Source organism: Lissotriton vulgaris, chromosome 4_1 (assembly GCF_964263255.1).
Source record: "Lissotriton vulgaris chromosome 4_1, aLisVul1.2, whole genome shotgun sequence".
NCBI classification, from domain to species: Eukaryota; Metazoa; Chordata; class Amphibia; order Caudata; family Salamandridae; genus Lissotriton; species Lissotriton vulgaris.
In genome coordinates, this window is record NC_141691.1 from 1,217,580,648 (window position 1) to 1,217,602,366 (window position 21,719).

General features: G+C 44.3%; 1 protein-coding gene across 1 annotated transcript in view; it reads right to left on the minus strand.

Moving 5' to 3' along the window:
* The window catches only part of LOC147723071 (uncharacterized), a 170,525-nt gene that overhangs the window by 20,520 nt on the left and 128,286 nt on the right, over positions 1-21,719 (minus strand). The window contains exon 6 of the mRNA XM_086965432.1: positions 19,436-19,575. Within this exon, the coding sequence (XP_086821558.1) occupies positions 19,436-19,575 (140 nt within the window). The remainder of the gene's footprint in view (positions 1-19,435; positions 19,576-21,719) is intronic.

The window sequence follows — 21,719 nt, forward strand, 5'->3', positions numbered from 1 at the left end:
TGTTCATGCAAAGACTACCCCTTTAATAATCCTGTGCTCCGCTTCACCTTTAACTCTGCCCTCTTTAATTTCCTCAAGAGCGGTTGTGCTTTGATCAGAGCTGCTGTAACAGGGGTGCTCTGCACCTCGGCTCGATCCCACTTGCCGCTGGGTTACAAAGAGAAGGGTTTTGGTGCTTCACTGTAAACCGCACTTGCAGGTCCCGCTCCTCCGACTACAAATGTTTTAAATGTTATGCTTGATAAAACGGACCACTCTGAAACAGCTGCATGTAATCTATGCCCCTTAAGTAGGAAGTGGAGCAGAGAAGTCAAGTTGTGCCGTTTCCTCCTTGTTTACAGCTCCAAGCGGCTCCTCTGCCATAAATCTTGCTTCTGGCCCACAGAGATTCGGTTTGCACTATCTCTTTACTATCAGAGTGTGCGGGCTGTTTGTTTGGGAGTACGGGATTTCTATCTCTTTTGTATTTATGACTCACATAGCTGGTACATTTTCAGGATGCTTAAACATAGCCTACTAATTCAGAAAGTTATGGGCTTTTTGTCATAATCAGTTTCATCAGTTAATGGAGTCCGATCACAATAATGTTGTAATCAAGGACTACTAATCCCAGAATGCACTAGGGTGTCATTCACCTTTCACGTTAATATCCAGAATGGATATTGCAGTGTTGGCACATGGCGAGTCACTGTAAGCTTCACCTGACCTTCCTGCTATGCCTTTTAAATTCATAAAGATAGAATGCGCTTTAAGCAAGCATCTGTTCGCTACAGAGCCCATTCCTTCCTACGAGGCCTCTCTCTAGCTTTCAATCCAGTGCTCTCCATCCCCATTGTTTAATCGCTCCTTCTTCTGGAGTCCTCGCAGAAGAACCTTCACTTCAGGATTGTACTCTACCTTTCTCCATTCACACATTCCTGGGCTACTTCTGCGCCACATGCCGCCTTTTTTTTTTAATCACAAAAACAAAACAACTGCCAGTACTGGAAGTAATTTTTCCTTTATTTTTCAAAGATCAGCTATGAATAAAGCATAGACTGCTATGCTTTATTCATAGCTGATCTTCGAAAAATAAAGGAAAAAGTACTTCCAGTACTGGCAGTTGTTTTGTTTTTGTGATTTAAATAGGCTTAGCCTTACTGTGGAGGAGCCTAGACCCTGTTCTGTGCCTTTTTTTTTTAAAGAGCTTCAGAGAGAATGCGGGGTTGGGATGACGCCAGCATCCTAAAAACAGACCCTAAAATGATAGCTTTCTGTTTTGTGGCCAAGGCCTACTGGTTTGCATGAAAAAGCCTTGTGGCCTTTAATGAGTGGCTGGGCTCGCTGGGATGCAGCAGCCATTCATTGGTAGGCTGTTGAACCCCCATTGAGCACATACATCTTGTGGGGGTTAGTGGGGTGGGGGTCGAGGGCTGTTCTCTTCTCTGTGGAGAGGATACAAATGAACTCTCCAAACCAGAACGTGTGTTTGAGACATCTTATCTTCCTATATAGCGCCTTGTCATCGTCACATGATACGTTGCGAGTAATTTCACAGAGGATTCAATTACATTAATAACATTTTGAATGTTGCAATGCGGCTTTAAGCCCTATATCTTTTCCGAGGGCCATTTCAGAGCAGTGCTTCCTGAGTGGGTACTACTGTACATGCCACTTGTGGTCACCCAGCAGTGATGTGTGTACTCCCTGTTTCGACCATGACAGCCCGAGTCAACCTGTACTGTAGAATTTCTATAGTGCTTGATTTAATGCACACAAGAGCGGCAGAGCACTTACATTCCCATCATAGTGCAGTGAATGGATACCTGCATCGAAGCATGAGGTGCGGCAGAACATGTGAATAGGGGTAGGGGGTGCCTACCTGGAGCTGACCCTACAATATGAATGCTGGTTATACATGCATCTTTGCAGCAGGTAGATTATCAGATAAGCTGTCTTATGTCCTCATGGAGGTAAAGATGTTCATATTTTTCAGACGAAACTGTAACTTATTGTAAAGTGGTTTAGTTCTCGAGGTGAGGAGGCCACAATTACCTCACCATCCCAGTGCACACCTGCCCCTCATTTGCTACATACATATACAGCCCAGGCTATTTCTACAAGACTCATGTGTATTTACTTCATCAGCCTCTAAAGGATGAAAGGCTGCGCTGGCCTTGTTAAGAATCAGACCTGTGACCTTGGGCTCCACATGAATAGCTGAGCAGTCATGGTGTTTCCTTTTACTGTTTGTATGAAAAATAGAGTTGGTGTGATGTTCTTATAGCAGTTCTAGTTTGTTGAGGTCTCTGTCGAAAACAAGCAACATGTAGAGAGGTGATACATAGTATTCAGCAATAAATTATTTGTGGAATGATGTTAAAACCGTTTTTCACTCGTAACAGCAGGAAAAGTATTGTAAAAATATGATTAGACGAAACACGTGTTGGCAAGGACTGTGGCTGTTGGTTGTATCATTGAAGAACTGAAGTGTGTTTTGAGATCAAAAAAAGTCTTCCCAAGATACAAGTTACAGAATAAAGATCAAGGACAAAGACTTGGAAAAAAAATACTGCATTGACTTATGCTTTGGATTTTATATAATTTACTCAGAAAATTGAATTTGTGTTTATACTTATAAATATGTCCAATTACCATCTCCTGATTGCTAAAATTGGAAGGCCTTAAATTGACAGACCAGCCGTGTAATACCTTTCCCTCATTCATTCATTGATGAATGACCTGTTAAAGCAGTGAATTAATTAATATTGGAAAGATCCAAATTACCCAAAACATTACCCCATAGACAATGAAACTATTGGTCTGCCATCAATATCCTAAGCCACCTGTCAATCATTCTCATCAATTGTTTGCAGTGGGGCGAAACAATTCATGGTAGGAATGTTATACTCATGAATCAACCTTTTCCACTTTCCCTCAAAAACCAACTGGACTGATCCTTTACATCCTTCAGGCTTAAAGAAATAGCCCAGTTGCCAAACTGAAATCGTGGAGGCCAAAGGACTAACAACATTCGTGCAATTCAGAATTGTTCTTACCAATTTAAGTGTCCTAAAATGTATAACAATACAATCTCCAGGATCATCCTTGAGACTCTTGCCCACCCAACTTGTTCTACCTGGTTAGCCCTGTTTTTTGCCCTATCCAATGAACGGATTTGGTGTTAACAGTCTCCCATGTCTCTGTCTGCCCTGCTAATAAGGGGGAACATGCTTTAATACAAATACATTAGATGTGGCCTGCAGATGGTGTTCCAAATTGTGCTGAGGACCTGTAGGGCTTGTGGGTTGCTGCTTATCCTAGAGTGGAACAATAGAGAGATTACACTTATAAGTAGTGATTCTTCTTACTCCACTATGCCTATTGAGTTCTGTATTAGGACCACCAACTGTGAGAGAATTTCTCCTCACATCCTAAAGGATGTCCATAGATGTTAACAATAAGTTTCTTGATAAATACTTGTCTTTTGAAATATAAGCCTCTTCCGCCCAACGGCAAGCTGATTTTTTTACATCCTTCTTTCATTCAAGGTAGTTGGTCGCAATACTTTTGACTGGCTGTAGTCTGATTACCATAGGATCTAGTACATTTTTAAGTAATGGCTCTAGTCCCTTTAAATTGTCTGTTGATCTACCTCCTGTACCTGGATCGGGCCAATTTATAGCTGAAATAGGATCCCTTCTGACTGCACAATTTGCCATGTTCTTGTCAGACAATAAGGCCCCCGTCTCTTATTACCTTTGGAGCTTTATCTGTGATTTTGGTCACTGTTTTACTTTTTAGGTCTCGGCCAGGCAGCGGATGCATGCGCTGTCTCTTCCAGACATCAAGTAATTAGTACATGTGGTGAAACTCCACCTACTCCACCTAGTGGCTTTTTATTGGTTTGTGTGCTTGTCTGCTTCAATCTCTTCCTCTTCACAGGCTAATGTGGTTTTTAGTTCCTCCTTTATTTGTTTGGTAACGCCTATGCAGCACAGCCGAACTACTGTAAACATGCTGCTAGTGGTATTAAGTGTTTGTCTTGTAACTCTTTCGTTTTTCGTTGTTTGGTATTCCTCCCTCAGTCCGATTGCTGTGCTCGGCTCTGCTTTCTGTGCCGATGGGCCCCGCCCCCAAGGACATAATACCTAGCCTCAGTCACTTTACCAGCCTTGTTTTGTGTGAGCAGTGGTGACACACACTCAGTTTGGAGCAAAACACCAAATCTGCCAAAAATTATGTGTCCGGATTAATTCCGCTCCAGAGTCCAGCGCAGTACATAGCCTGAGACATTGCAACCCATCCCACTCCTCCGTCTGCCTGGTGCTCCCGTCCCTCACCCCTCCCACCATGTTACTTGTGTCATTAAGCGGTCGCTTCGGGAGCCCCCAAATCGGCACGCCTTAAAAGAGGAATGCAAAACATTCTCGGCTGACATCAGGGCAGCATTCCTCCTCCTATCTACCAGAAGTCTGGAAACTTCATGCGCTCCCATTCCAGGCAGATAAGGGAAGTGACTTATGGAATCACAGAACATGCCCAAGCGGCGGAGCCAGGATTCCCTGCATAAACATGGCTATAAATAATACTTAGAAGCAAGCACTCACAGCGCGTTGAAACTGCGCAACTAGTAGAAACCACGTTTTTTTACAACAGTAAGTAGGATATGAATTTGGATACAAGATGTCTCATACACTGATTTCAAAACCTCTGTCAAAATGCACACCCTATAATACAAACAGCGCTAGCTATCACAGTTTGACCTTTCTTAGCACCCGAAAACACTGGCAATATTACCTAATTTAACTGCATTGATTTTATCGAGCTCTGAAGTATGAATGGTTCATATGGTCTTCTGAGCTGTAGGTCTCTTCAGCACATCTGTAAACTGGAGACATCCACAGCCAGGCCTGGGAGACATCCAAAGGGACAGTTCCTGATATCTGGCAGGACTCAGATTTAGTGGGCAGCAGTGTGCGGGTGGTGTGCTTTCTGAACAGCAGAATAAGATTTAAGTGTCCAGGTCGTGGAACCAAAAACATGTTGAGTATCTGCCAGGAATGATGCTCCTCTGAACCAGAGGACACACAGGTTGGTGGCACACATAAAGCTATGCCTCATGAAGAGTATCCCAGCTGCAAGCCCCCCTTGCCCATGGGAAGTGTTTTATCAAGCACGTATGTTCTAAACCACAAAAACATGTTCAATCCCAAAGACACGTTCACGACCACGTGAGGCACACACATTGCTTTATCGAGTCAGGTGCTTTGTAAAATGCCTATTGCCACTGTAGATAACTGCGGACCTACGTGTAACAAAAAGTCGAATTTTCAAAGGAAACCTTAACTTCAATAAGATAACAAACAACCAAGTGCTGTTTCGCTTACAAGCTTTAAGCGTGTTCTAGTGCACTACAAAAGTGATGTTTTTTCATTGCATTTACCACCCCCAGCAGCTGATGTTATCATGGTTGGTAATCCCTGTCCTGCATGGGTGGATGAGGGGATTTGTAGTTAGTGCCACCAGGCTGCATGAAGATTACTACAGCATGCACATGAACCCACCCAGCCATCCAACCAGAAAAAAGCGTGGTACCTGCCAATGGGAGTGTTGTGGGTGTACATATTTTGAACATTTTAGTAGAATTCAGTGTCTATTCATAAACCCTTCGGAGCCTTTCTAACAATCCATATATTTTACAAATAGTTTTAACTACGGGTTTTAAAATACATATGAGTATACGTGACTGCGTGCAAGTCATAATTATCGTGCATTTCTTAACCTTCCCAAAAAAAGTCTAGTATCACTGCAGCCCCCCACCCTCCGATCCAAGTGCTGATCCTCGCTGTCTTCAATTAAACATGGACTTTTAAGTGACATCAATTTGTTGAGAAAGTGTTGGGTGTTCCTTTCTGCCTCTCGTTTTTGGAAGTCAAACCGCACAGCAGCAGGTGCCCGCGTCTCAGTGTTGAGGCATATGTAACCAGCAAATAGGCAAGGTTGGGTTGCAAAAAAATTCTTGCTTTCCGGCAATAGCGAGGCCCTACAGAAGCTTTAGAAGGCCTCATGTTTATAAAACAAAAAATTATTTCCAGAGAAAAGGAAGGAACTTTACCAGCAATGTAGTCTTTAGTGCCACTTTTTCTATTTTCTTTTTCAGTTGCCTCCCCAGATTGTTCTGAAGACTTGGCCTCTTTGCATAGTGCAAAAACCACAGGTTATGGACAGAATGCAGAACAATGTCATACATTCACCCCAGTACAGAGATCTGGGCCCAAATTCATCGTTTTTTTGCACTCCACACCACCCCAGTTCAGACATGGCCATATGCAAATCAGTCTGACCCTGTGCCTTATGGGAACAGTCCAGCCCGAACTGCCAAGCCATGCCTTCCCTGGAACGGAAACAAGCTTCCGAGGACCGGTTTCTGGCATTCCAGCCGTCTTCAGCCCGGCTTGCTTGAATCCAGTGGTGTGGAGAGCATGGGACTCACGTCTGAGCATACCCATCCCACTCGGGGTGACAAATGCAAAAAACACAGTTGATGGACAGAATGCAGTACAATGTCATACATTCACCCCAGTACAGAGATCTGGGCCCAAATCCATCGTTTTTTTGCACTCCACACCACCCCAGTTCAGACATGGCCATATGCAAATCAGTCTGACCCTGTGCCTCATGGGAACAGTCCAGCCCGAACTGCCAAGCCATACCTTCCCTGGACCGGAAACAAACTTCCGAGGACCGGTTTCTGGCATTCCAGCCGTCTTCAGCCCGGCTTGCTTGAATCCATTGGTGTGGAGAGCATGGGACTCACGTCTGAGCATACCCATCCCACTCGGGGTGACAAATGCAAAAACCACAGTTGATGGACAGAATGCAGAACAATGTCATACATTCACCCCAGTACAGAGATCTGGGCCCAAATCCATCGTTTTTTTGCACTCCACACCACCCCAGTTCAGACATGGCCATATGCAAATCAGTCTGACCCTGTGCCTCATGGGAACAGTCCAGCCCGAACTGCCAAGCCATGCCTTCCCTGGACCGGAAACAAAATTCCGAGGACCAGTTTCTGGCATTCCAGCCGTCTTCAGCCCGGCTTGCTTGAATCCAGTGGTGTGGAGAGCATGGGACTCACGTCTGAGCATACCCATCCCACTCGGGGTGACAAATGCAAAAAACACAGTTGATGGACAGAATGCAGAACAATGTCATACATTCACCCCTGTACAGAGATCTGGGCCCAAATTCATAGTTTTTTTGCACTCCACACCACCCCAGTTCAGACAAGGCCATATGCAAATGAGTCTGACCCTGTGCCTCAGATCAGTTGACTGGGGGTGAGTGTTTGATTTGCTCAAACGCTCCGTCCATCATCCCCTTTTGTATCGCTTTCTTCGCCCTAAGTTTGCAGGGTATGCTCAGACGTGAGTCACTTGCTCACTCTGCCATTGGATTCAAGATAGCCTGGCTGATGAGGATTATGAATCCGAAACCAGTCCCAGGATGCTTGTTTCCGGTCCAAGGAAGACATGGCTTGACAGTTCAGGCTGGACTGTTCCCATGAGGCACAGGGTCAGACTGATTTGCATATCGCCATGTCTGAACTGGGGTGGCGGAGTGAGCTAAAGAATGGTGATGGATTAAACCCAGATCAGTTGACTAGGGGTGAGTGTTTGATTTGCTCAAACGCTCCGTCCATCATCCCCTCTTGTATCGCTTTGTTCGCCCTAAGTTGGCAGGGTATGCTCAGACGTGAGTCCCTTGCTCACTCTGCCACTGGATTCAAGATAGCCTGGCTGATGAGGATTATGAATCAGAAACCGGTCCCAGGATGCTTGTTTCCGGTCCAGGGAAGACATGGCTTGGCAGTTCGGGCTGGACTGTTCCAATGAGGCGCAGGGTCAGACTGATTTGCATATGGCCATGTCTGAACTGGGGTGGCGGAGTGAGCTAAAGAATGGTGATGGATTAAACCCAGATCAGTTGACTGGGGGTGAGTGTTTTATTTGCTCAAACGCTCCGTCCATCGTCCCCTTTTGTATCGCTTTGTTCGCCCTAAGTTGGCAGGGTATGCTCAGACGTGAGTCCCTTGCTCACTCTGCCACTGGATTCAAGATAGCCTGGCTGATGAGGATTATGAATCCGAAACCGGTCCCAGGATGCTTGTTTCCGGTCCAGGGAAGACATGGCTTGGCAGTTCGGGCTGGACTGTTCCCATGAGGCACAGGGTCAGACTGATTTGCATATGGCCATGTGTGAACTGGGGTGGCGGATTGAGCTAAAGAATGGTGATGGATTAAACCCAGATCAGTTGACTGGGGGTGAGTGTTTGATTTGCTCAAACGCTCCATCCATCATCCCCTTTTGTATCTCTTTGCAGAGTGACAGTCCTCTCAGCAGGGTAGTCTCCAGCCTGGATTTCCCATAACAGAGACCCAAAGAGGTGTCAACTGTCCACACTTGGGTGCAAACAGTGACACAGATAGTGATCAGGAAAAGAAACAAAAGGTTGCCCTCACCTAAAAGACCCTTCTCACTCTTGTGAATAAAGATTGCAGTCCCACCCTTCACTCCAACCATCTAAGAAGTGTCTGCGTTTGTGTGCTATGAAAGGCAGTACTCAACAGCAAACAACATCATTAAACTCCACTACATACCACTCCAAAATACAATCCAACTCCACATAATTCCAGTTTACTCAATACCACATAATTACTATCCACATATTTCCACAGCATATCATGCAACATAATGCCAATTCACAAATCCACACCACAAAACTCCATGCCACACAATTAGACAACTAACTAATCCAATCCAACCTACATACTTCCACAACGCACCACATACATACACATAAGTAAAAAACATTGCCATTTCCAATGCTAATAGCTCCAACTCTTACAAATGTGAGACCTATTGCATTTCCAATGCTTGTTGGTATTGTAGGTTGTCAGTGAGTATGTGGCTAGTTGGGATCTGCATGGTGACCAGCAGTTTATTACAGATCTCTTTGATCCAGGCAGGCCTGTCTGGTTTTTATTAGGCCTGGGCTGAGTTGAACTCCACAAAGTGACCAAAAAACGTTCGTGGGGTTCCGCAAGTGGCATAGTGTCTTACGTCGCGACGTGCGTGCTGATTTGTTTGCCCGGGTGTTTGTACCGAACCATAAAATCAGTATGTACAGCACCATGCACAGCACAAGAGGGCGCTGCTTCACTCTGCCGCTCAAATTAGATTTTCTACACGAGGGGAGCTTCCTTAACGCGAACGGAAGGTTTCTCAATGTGGGAGGTATCAACAATCCGCGACCGCCCGCGTTGAGAAATATCGCTGATAGATGGTCTGGAGTAAGATTTTCCTCGCTCTCCAACTTGTCATTGGGGAGCATGGGCGGAGTTTTTTGGAAACCTAGTTTGTATTGAGCATTTATTTGAGTGTTCTGAAATAACCCGTGTCTGTGCCGTTCATTTGCCTCCAAGATTCACCAGGATCTGTCATACATTATACACCTGTTCCAGTGATGATGATGGATCAGGTACCAAATGTGCATATCATATGGTGACATGGATTTGATCAAATTGACACTGTGAGGACTGTCAAAGTCTAGAAGAAGCCTTCTTCATCTTATGGTTAGAGGTAGAAGGTAGGATAGACATAGTTTACTATGCCTGGGAAGTCTTGAGGGGGTGTGAGATATAGTTAGAGTCCCATATGGTATTAGGCAGGTTGCAGGTCTTCATGGGCAGGATGGCAGTGGGTACTTCTGGTGTTGATTTGAGAGGCATAGTTACTATATAGCATCCATATTTTGAGGTTGTTGGGTGGGCTTCCCAGTTTGGGTTGAGTGTCTGTTCTCTTGATATGGAGTGCTGGCAGGGGCGTAGCTTGGTTAGGCAGATTAGGGCAGTGTTGGCTTCATATTTTCTGACAATCAAGCTGCCACATCATATCAATCCTTATATGAGAAGTAACGCATACGCATATTTTAAGGAGCAGGGAAAAGGAGTGAAGACTTTGAGGGGTACTTAAAACACACTAAATAGGCATGTTTTAAGACCTTCCAAACAGAGACAAGGGTGTATTGTGTGTGTGGGTGTGTTTTTGACTGAGTGATATTTAAAAATCACAGGTTAAATCCAACAGACACCTTATTGTTCCCGTCTGAAAGCTACTTTATCCCAGCTACCTAATAAATAATACATTTATTGGGAGGGTGTAACACCCAGCCCCCCCCCTCCCACAAAGCTAGCCCTCTATGTGCTGGTCTGTGCTGTCAACAGCTCTCAACTATGCTTATATTTGTAGAAGGATAATAGTTCTGGGTTGTATCCAAATACGGAGGCAAGGAAGAATGAATTTGGAAGGAAGATCAAGAGGCAGGGTTATGCATCTCTTCTGAATATAGAGGGCAAGCCCTTGAATTCTCTGTTGATCTCTCTTCCAGGCGCAAAACTATTCCTTCTACAGGTCATGCTGTACTGTTATTAATAGTCAGAAAAACGTTCTATACATTAACATACAACAAGTGAAATTTGAATTGGTAGTCCATTGGGGGAACTTTGGGGCATATTACCAAGGGCCTTATCGCCGGTTTAGCGGGAATTTTTCCCGCTAAAGCGGCGATAATTTTATCGCCCTATTACCTGCCTGTCGCTAACACCAGTTAGCGACAGCTCTAAGGAGATAGCGATCATCTTGGTGCCCACTTTGCATGTCAGCGATAATTATCGCTAATGACATGCAAAGTGGGCGTGCCAAGATGTTAGCGACTGGAAACAGTCGCTAACATTGCTATCTCCTATTATCTACTTTCGGAAATATTCGCGCTAAGCGCGAATATCTCCAAAGAGCTAACGCCTGCCAAAAGCAGTTCTTAGCCATGTTATCCAATGGTAGGTGGATAACATGGCTAAGAGCATTGTCACGATAATACATGAATATCGCTGATTTTCCAGCGATATTCATGCATTTCGCAGGATTTTTACCGCTTTTGAGATAAACCTTGATAAAATCAAGGTATCTCAGCGGTAAAAATCGTCGGTGTGCGGCGATATAATTTTCCCGCTAACCAAGCAATAGCGATAATTATCGCTATTGCTTGGTAATATGTCCCTTTGTTCATCATTCCTCAGGATGTCTTTACTAGATGTTTGATGGGCATTCTATCCAATTTACAAAGCGTTCTTCATTTAAAGAGAGCTATAAGTATGTCGTTGAGGAGTGTCAGCTGTGGGAGTCTGTAGTGGGTGACACTGGAACTTAATCCTTATGTGGCCTTTCTGGGCCTCTGAGAAAGTCTCTGGGCGAGCTCCTCAAAGGAGTGTCGTTGTGAGGGATTTAGATAGGGACTTTCAGGATTTCCAGAAAAAAGAAGGTGATTTTAGGCAATATTTGTGGCAAGCGTTGGATCGGTCCTTGGAACCGCAGGAGTCAGGTACTACTGCAAACTCACCAAATAAGTACTTCCACATTGGGTGATAATGTTCTCTAATCCCCTAGGATGGAATAGCTCCGTTATTGAAGCTCAACATTTGAAAACTATGGGAATAAGCACAACAATTAACAGTATTGATGCTAAAGAAAGCAAAGTCTAATTTAAAGAATCTTTGGTACTGAAGTATAGTTAGTACCTCAACTGAAGCAGGTGGGAGGGAATGACATATTCACTTCAGGAAAGAGGTAGCCATCGGTTCTTACCTTGTGTGGCTGAAATCACATTTTAAGACCCAGTCTAAAATGAAGAAGCTCTCTACTGGAAACTTATAAGGATAAATGTTAAGCGCTTTATTAACAACACCCCCAGCAGGGTCCAAGAAGAGCTACAACTGAATTGTTAATCATATCATAATATTCTAGAGCACAAAGATATTCCTTACAGCACATGGCCAGGAACTACTAAGAGTCTCTAATACACCTATGAAATAAGAAAAGAGGCACCACACCTCTCCCTCTGTACACTAAGCAACCTAGAAGAAAACAATTGAAGCACAAAGGCTGCATACTGCTACTTAGTTATATACAAAGACACATAGCATTGAAATAGTGATTGATTTGAAACTTCACATCTCACTTCTTGGCAAAAATATTCAGATAGCTTGGCTGCTTGCGTATTCAAAGACTCTTTCGTTTACCAACATTATTGTCTTGTGCATTAGCACATTAAGTAAATGAACCATTTTTATTATTATTATCATCACCTGTTGTACAACTATTTATTTATTTATTTATTTAAGGTTTTGTAAAGCGCGTAGTAACGGTAAGCATCCCAGCGCTGAGATCAGGACAGTCAAGAGGATGAACGTACGGGAGGAGATTAGGGGAACAGGTGAGTTTTCAGAAGTTTTCTGAACCGGAGGTAGTCTGGTTCCATCCTAAGATTACGGGGGAGGGCGTTCCACAGGCGGGCTGGGTTCACATAAAAGCGCCGTCCGCCAGTGCGTGCCCTCTTCACTCTGAAAGTAGTGATAAGGTGTTCGTGGTCAGAGCGAAGGGATCTTGTGGCTTTGTATGGCCTGATGAATTTCTTGAGGATGGGGGGCCTTTGTCCTGCAGGATTTTGTGGGACAGGCAGAGAGCCTTAAATTTGACTCGCTCTCTCACTGGGAGCCAGTGAAGATACTTCAGAGCTGGTTTGACCGATGATCTGGCCGGAGTGTTGGTAAGGATCCGGGCCGCGGCGTTCTGGATCCTTTGCAATTTGTTGAGGGTTGCTTCAGGGGCACCCAGATAGATGGCATTGCTATAGTCCAGCCTTGAGAGGATGAGGCCTTGGATGAGCAATTTCTGGGATACAGGAGGGAGCAGGGGCAGAATTTTCCTGATAGATTTAAGGAGCTCGAAGCAAGTCCCAGCGATTTTTTTGGCTTGGGTCTTGAAGGACAGGTCTTTTTCTATCCAGATTCCCAGGCTCTTAATCTCGGTTTTGGGGACTGGAGGTTCACCCAAACAGGGGTTTGGGTGAATGTGACTGTGGTTTGACAGCTACAACATGATTCAAAATCCAAACCCTTTCATCCTCTGTTTCTATTGTATTCCTGAAGAACTTAATAACTTTATGTACATTAGTGAACTTGGACCACTGTGAGCTACCAACAGGTGCTCTAATTTTGACTGTCACCTACTTGAACCAAGATAATTTTCACTCCTTTTGTGTTTGTCTAATGATACTTTCCCCTCTCTTGATGATCAATTTCCTTTTATTATCATTCATTTGGGCCATTTAACTTCACACCTTTATCCAGACCATCCAACTTGGACAAAGTAAGGTATTGCATGATCTACCCATAGCAAGTTCAGAAAGTGTTTTCCCAGAAGAAGTGTGAGGAGTCATTCTATACACTGTAAATATTTCTTGTAATGCACATCTCCAATCTATTCTGCTAGTTCTAGCAACTTGTATACTTTCTTGTAAGGTTGTATTCAACCTCTGTAGTTTGTGGGTGATAAATAGAGCTTTTCTTGTGGAAGGTACCACGTTCTTTAATGAACTGTTCAAATTCCCTCGGGCAAAATTGAGGTCCATTATCAGACAGAAGTGACTGAGGGAAACACTCACTCTTGAAAACTTCTCTTAAAAATCTCATAACACTTGATGATAAATTATTACATACACATGTCACTTCAACCCTCCTGGAATAGAGATCCAGCAAAGCTATGAGAAAATGTGTGTGATGTTCATCTTCAAAGGTCCAACTATATCTGTAGCACCTTCATCCCATGGATGACTTGGAGGTTCCCTAGACACCATTGGTGTGTGTTTTGTAATTAAAATCTTGCCAGTATCTATGCACTCACAGACTGTATGTTCTGCCTCAATGCTCGTTCCGAGCCAGCAAAATTTGAATCTCAACCTTTCTTTTGTTCTTACTATGGCCATGTGACCTTCATGAGCAAGCAAAAGCAATTTATTCTTGGGGACTGGAGAAATGAGTCTGGTGCCCCTCAACACTATCAACAGCAGATTAATCTTTCACCAGAGACCACAACTTATTTAGGGCGTAAATATTTCTTGTTCTAGCTAAATCAGCCACCTTCCTCAACATGTTATCCTTTAACAATTCTGTCTGCATTTCTTCCACTGTTAGTGTGTCATATGTTACTTTGCACACATGTAGTTTCTCTTCAACCAAGTCCTTTTGATCACATCCAAATAATACATTCTCACCCATGGTTTCAACTAAATGGGACAAATAATCAGCAGGCTTATTAATTTATTTTTTAGTCCTAGGTAAGTATTCCCCTGTGAAATTAAAATCCTGTAAAGAGATTATCCACCACCTTATTTTTTAGGGCATTGCGTCTAATCCTTTGTTCATGAAAACCTCTTTCAGAGGTCTGTGATCTAGTCATCCCCTGTATCAAATTCCAAAACTCTCTCTCGATCACTGAGTAATTCACTTCCACACCCTACAGACAATTAGAAGCACATGTAATCAACTATTCTTCACCTCTCCTCTTTTGTAGTAGAACAGCACCCAGACTTTTTGAGCTGGCATCAGTGACAACAATGATCTCATTACCAGGAATGGACGCTAGTAAATTAGGGACAGTCTTAAGCTCATCCTTAATGGCAACAAACTCTTCTATAGACTGTTAAGTCCACTGAAATTCATCCTTCTTGTTCAGCAGTTTCCTTAATCAGTCATACCTCTCAGCATACCCATTAATAACATTATTATACATTTCACCATTCTCAAGAAAGTAAGCAACTCTTCTTTATTAGTTGGTTCTTTCAAATTAATGATCGCATCAACCAGATCCTTCTTAGGTGATGCTCCTGATCCAGAAATGTGATGACCAGGATAGTAGATCTCAGTGACCCCAAACTTGTGTTTGTCTTTTCTCATAGTTAGACCGTGTTCAGTTAGCCTCTGTAGCATGGAACAAACCCTAAAATAATGCTCTTCCCTACTTTCACCAAAGATTAGGAGATCATCTTGATAGCAGTGAACAACATGCAACGCTGCAACACTTTTGGCATCACCCTGTGAAAAACAGAGGTAGCAGATATGAGTCCAAAAGGCATCCTTTAACATGTAACTGCTCTCACCTTCGTTATGTAAGCCGTTAGCTCCTGTGAATCACAATCTAGTTCAATGTGATGATATACGTAGGCTAGATCAGGTGCCATGAAATACTTAGAACTCGTGTGTCATAATAATCTAGGGGCATATTATCAAGGGGGTTTATCTCCGCTTTTTTGGCTTTAAAAGCCAAGAAAGCAGAGATAAAATTATCTCCCTATCACCTATCTGTCGCTAACACCAGTTAGCGACAGCTAGTAGGAGATAGCGACCTTCTTGGGCCCCACTTTGCATGTAAGTGATATTTATCACTAATGACATGCAAAGTGGGCGTGCCAAGATGTTAGCGACTGAAAACAGTTGCTAACATCGCTATCTCCTATTACCAACTTTTGGAGATATTCGCGCTAAGCGCGAATATCTCCAAAAGCTAACACCTGCCCTGAGCAGTTCTTAGCCATGTTATCCAATGGGAGGTGGATAACATGGCTAAGAGCATTAGCTCGGTAATGCATGAATATCGCTGACTTTTCAGCGATATTCATGCATTGCGGCAATTTTTATCGCATTTGCGATAAACCTTGGTAATACCAAGGTTTATTTGCGGTAAAAATCGCCGCAGCTCAGCGGTAACTTTTTCACGCTAACCAAGCAATAGCGATAATTATCGCTATTGCTTGGTAATATGCCCCCTAATCTGTATTGGGCAGTGGAAACCTATCTACTACAGCTTTGCGATTAAGAGCTCTTAAATCAGTGCACAATAGTGGATGTATGACGTTACCACGCATACCATTACCACGCATACCATTACAACGCGGTATTTACAACGCATACCGTTACAACGCATAGCGCTTTGAGGTGCTGGATAGTGGTAAGTATAATTTTATATTCCAACTCCAGTCCCCGTGGATACTAGGGAAGGTGTTGGATATAAAATTAAACTTATTCCCTATCCTAGAGCGCCCCCAGCGCAATGCGTTGTAATGGTATGCGTGGTAATGCCTGCGTTGTAAGTGTAGTGCGCGGTAAAAAATGCGTGGTAAACGTTGTATACCCACAATAGTATATCTCTATACCTGATTGCTTGCAGGTTTTCAAAACATATAAATAAAAGGCATTGTCATTTACAATGCCAATAGCTCAAACTCTCACAAATGCGAGACCGATTGCATTGCAAATGCTTGTTCTTTTTGGCAGTGGAGTAGACCCCGAAATGCTGTAAGTAAAAGTTCCAATTATAAAGGAATCATCGCACACACATGGATTTGGTTTAGCAGGTTTGGGATTTCCCCTCCCGACTCCACCTGTTTTAATGGTATATTCTGTGGAAGAGGCAGTGGCGAGATTCCACAGCGAGGGTACATGTCATGGGTATGGGGCCTCCCACGCCCTTCAATCGTTGTGTGCACCCAGAGGTCCCCCTGCCTATTGGGCCATTTAAACCACGCTGCCCAATCAGCACCTGGTGATTTCCCGGGCTTACCGGCTGCCCACTTAGTGTCCTTCCCCCCAGTAGGGGTTTGTCGCTGGCCCCTCACCGGTCCAGCTTTGCCTCCCCGACCCGCGCACTAATCGTTTCATGAACATTTACCGTTCTTTACTCTGTGTTACATATCTCCCTTTGTATAACACCCATCCAGCTTGTTAGAAAAGTGGTAATTTAATTTGACAAATTACCTCTTGGACTATTCGGGTGTACGGTTTTCTTCCTTTTACTCATATTTCAAAGCCAGTTGTATATAGCTTATCACAAAGATGCCAGAACTAAGAGAGGTGGCGTGCGCATGTTCTGGCACGTGGAAATCTTCAGTGATTTTAATGCACCCACTCAGTGCAGGAAATAATGTCTCCACTTCATTGCTTGAAATGGAAAAATAGAAGTGCAGGGACTCTGTACCAGAGTACCTGCTTGTTTCTGAGAAGTGCCAGTAATCTCTGTAACTAAAAGTAATACATCTCTCTTGAGAAGTGCCTGTACTCTCCCTCTCAAAATAAAAAAGTGCCGGAACTCCGTACCGATTAGTACCAGCCCATTTAAAGCACTGCTCCACTTCCAAACAGCAAAGAGGTCTGGGGCAGATAGTCTGGGCCCCCAGTGGGGCCATACCATGAAGCATTCCATGCCATGGAAATCAGCAGCAATTTTAATGCAGCGACTTGGTACAGGAAATTGCGTCTCCACCTCCATACAGCAAGGAGGTCTAGAACGGGTAGTACGGTCCTCAATTTGTCTAAAAACTGAAGGATCCCATCACTTATCAGTCTTCAACAATGGATTTAATCAAACAGCAGTTAACAGTGGACTGAGGAAAACAAAGCTCTCAAAATGTAATTCTGATAGTTCTGATCTGCTTCTGCTCTGACCTTGATCCTTCAGTGTTAATAAAAACAGCATCAAGGTCTTTGTCTTCTTGAAATAACTGCTTTAGAGAAAAAAGCAATTGTCTGAGTTCTGGGAAGGTGGAGTTACTGAGTTTTTCAAGGACAGTGGAGTGTGCAGGATGTGACGGCTTCCTTCCTCTGCTGAGAGGATGGAGGAAGGCTTCAAGCTCATCTCACTGCTCACGGTGGGGTGGCAAAGTCCAGGTGGCTGCTGTTGCTCGCCAGTTGCAGGGTGCAGCCTTCCAACTTTAGTGGAGTTTCTAAAAGCTGGAGCTGTCCTGGGTTCGGTTCACTCAGGAAGGGGGGGGGGGGGGCGCTCAGTAAGAGGTTTTGCACCAGTGGCCACCGCAGCTCCAGGAAATTGGTGGTCCCAAGTTTGTCAATGCAATTTTAATTCACTGTGAACTGCAGAACGCATCCAAAGATGCTTCCATCTCAACAGTCATTCCGCACAATCTTGTAATATCTTCTTATCCACAATGTACAGCGTGTTGGCGATCACAGCTAGATTAGCTAGGTGAATATAAATGTCATGACAAGAGATAGGAGTCAAAATGAGTGTTTCAACCCAACTTATGACACAATGAGAATCCCACCAATTCAAATGCTATATCTAGAGCACATAAGAGGCATATTATTAAGGGCCTTATCGCCGCTTTAGCGGGACTTTTTCCCGCTATAGCGGCGATAATTTCATCGCCCTATTAGCAAGCTGTCGCTAACAGCAGTTAGCGACAGTTTGTAGGCGATAGCGAGCGGTTTGGGGCCCGCTTTGCATGTCAGCGATACTTATCGCTAATGACATGCAAAGTGGGTGTACCCAACCTGTTAGCGACTGAAAGCAGTCGCTAACATCGCTATCACCTATTATCAACATAGGCACAGCGATAAAAAAATTTGCGCAAAGCGCGAATATCGGCAAAAACTAATGCCTGCTCAGACCACTTCTTAACCTGTATATCCAATGGGAGTTGGATATTCAGGTTAAGACCCTATTGGCGTTAATGCCTGAATATTGCTAGATTTCCAGCGATATTCACGCATTGGGCCACTATCGCCGTATATTTTATCGCATTTGAGATAAACGTTGCTAATAGCATGTTATCTCTGTGATAAAATCCAGTGATGCCCAGCATTAAACAAAATATCGCTAAGCTCATTTAGCGATAAATATCACTAGTTGTTGATAATATGCCCCTAAATTCTTCCAAAAGCCGCTCCAAGTTTCTTCTCTTGTTTATAACACAAAAGACAGGTATAAGAAAGCAGTCCTGAAAAGAGCTTTCTCCCTCCGAGGGTCTTCTCGGAACACAGCTCCAGTCTGTTCAAATCAAGCCGCTGGCACTTGGAAAATGGCCAGCTTCACACTACAAGCTGGCACCAGATCTGCCCAAACGTGCTTCCATCGTGCGTCTTCCTCAGCCATCTGACAGTGCCAGGGACACCACTTGCATGGATTCTCTTCTCTGGCTCTCCTGCTAATTTCTGCCAGTGATTTTTGCCTCACTAGGTCCAGGGCTCCAGAAAGAATGTTCCCAGAAGGTAGCTCTCGATTATTTGGTCTTGACCTAGATGACCGTCATTGGCTTTTAGTGTCACAATTTCGGAGTCAGGTTCACACCAAGTCTGGGTGGACTTCCTTTGTGAATCCATACATCTGCAATCACAGACTTTTGTAAGTGTCCCTCACAGCTCCACCCACAAATGATCTATGTTAACAACAGATTATTTTCCAAGATCATCCCTGCCAATGGTTGGTGGGGAAATGGCTATGGCTTCTGACCGGCACAGCAATTTGATGCATATGAGCAGGCAAAGTAGAAAACAGGGGCGCCGTTGCTCAGCAGACATCCACAAAGCAATAAAACAGGGGGCACCAAATAACCTGGTGCAGGTGAAAGAATGCAGAGACACCACCTCTAGCATGACACATTTTACGAGTAAAGCGGTAGAAATTGCAGCTAATGCAAAAATATTCTGGATGTGAATTCTTACCACTTTAACATACTTGCATAAAGCTATGCAATAGAGCTTACCTGTTAGTATTCCAGTTGTACTTAGCCCCTGAGAGATGTCTTTGCTGGTCAAAACTCCAAATAAAGCCACAATTCCTACTGGGTAGATAGTGAATGTGTAGCGTACATATTTCTCAAAGATGAATGTTTCCAGAATAAACCTAAGTAAAGATAAGGGCAAAAAAAAAAACGGCAGTTGTTTCACCGGCTTAATTTGTTACTAAAACAAGGAATTGAAAAGTAGCATCGAGTAAAGAGGTGGTACGAGTCACATACTACATAAAAACACCACAAACAATATATCCAATATAACTAGGTCTAAGTCAAATTTAAAACGTGCATTCTTTATAGAGACGATAACTCCTCAATCGATGTAATAATTTGTTCTTGTTTTGAATGAACATTCCGTGGCTTTGATATCAAGCTTTAACTTTCCAGCACCATCTGTGTTTTCGTTTCTACAAAACCAATAAAAAATGTTTACAATAAGAAAATGGTTGATAATATGACCATAAATATTTTAGCTTGATGAGGGAGGGTGGGTGGTGGTGGGGGGTGCATTAAGCAAGTAAGTAAGGAAGGAAACAGAGCCGGAGAGTTGGAGACTTATACTGTTGGGTAGAAAAGAAATTGAGATAAGGAGGGCGCCAGGAAGGTCTGTGCAATACCTCTTGTGCATGGTGTTCTGTATCCCTTCCTCAAACAGCACGTCTCTGATTGTGAGTGGGTCGGTGTTTTCTGATTCCTGCAGAAACCCTTACTTGTGCAGGGGTCGGAATTATAATTTGGGTTGAAATTACAGTATCTGTGAATACCTCACCTTTCATCAATTTCGGCCGATCCAACCTGCCGGAATTTAACTGGGGAAATGAACACATGATTTACTGTACAGTGCAGTTTCTGGTGCAGTGCAATAAATAGTTTGCACCAGAATAGACTCCACCTCTTTTCAGTGGCAACATGTTTGGGTTAATAAATCATCTACTCCAAGAGTTGATGAATGCGTGCAAGTATGCTTAATATGTAACAGAAAGGGACATTTGGGGAGCGGAGCTGTGCCGCGAGCGAAGATGGCAGCTCCCATGTGAAGCTCAAGAGATTCACAGTCCCGATGGCAACCTACCTTGTCCCAGGGGAAGGTGTCCCTACCTACCTCCCAATTCTGGTGTGTTTGCCCACTCACCTAATCTCCGCAGCCACCTGAGGGCTCCTCCAGGATGTGGAGGGATCTATGCGGCATACAGGGCCTAAGCCGCATCGCACTCCTGCAAAGTGACAGACCATGCCCTCCTACCTATGCCTCTCACCGTCTGACGGCCCCGGTGGTGCTGGTGCTGCCAAATGACTCCTCTTGGCAAGCCGCCAACCAGGCGCAATATCCGACTGTCATCTAGCCCTTGGTGGAGCAAATCTGGTGCTGCCGAATTTCCTATCTGACTAACCACCACTCCTAAGCGTCTTCCATCGTCTTTCTGCCTCCTTCTGCGGTGATGGGGTGAGACCTCTGGAGGCGATAAGGACCTTGGCCTGTATCTGTGTGCCCAAGACCCTGGGCAGCCCATTTGGTGACTTTCATATAGGCTGCACAGCCCCGGGCACTTCTCTTCCATTCTCACCTCCTCCATTGCAGTGATGCTGATTCTGCCTGGCAAGCTGCCTCTTATAGAATCTACATCTGAACCCTGCTGTGCAGGTGCTGCGGGGTGTGATTCCCGGTAAGCTGCTGCCTGGCACCTTTGGAGCCTCAACTGCCTTGAGCTACTGGGATCTTTGAACCACCTTCTGTTCCTTGGGACCCCTTCTCCTGCTGCGCCCAGCCGCCTTCTGGATGCTACCTGCGACAACCCAGATTGGGAGTCCATTATGGGTGCTGGTGCTGTCAGTGTGCTTAGCAATGGCAAGCCGACCCTTGGGTGTCTCTTTCAGGTCCCCTCTTCTCTGGACTTACCAAGCCAATATTCTCAGCATTTTTTCCTGTTTTCAGAAGGCTTCCTCCTGGGGTTTTCCTGCACTTCCACCACCCGGGAGTCCAGCTGTGAAGCATCCTGGTGAGGATACCAGTGAGCTTTGGCATTCTAGCACTTCTTTCGCCTCCCACCATCTCAGGTCACTCATGGATTCTTGAAAAGCAGCATGTCAATTGACATTCGGGGAGGCTACTCAGGCCCCCAAATCTTCTCCGATCCTATTGGACGTTTCCCTAGAGTCTATCATGAGCACCTTGAAAGCTATACAGGCCTCCATTGCCATGGTTGACTCTGCCATTATGGAAACAAATGTCAAACACAAACTCTTGTAAGGTAAT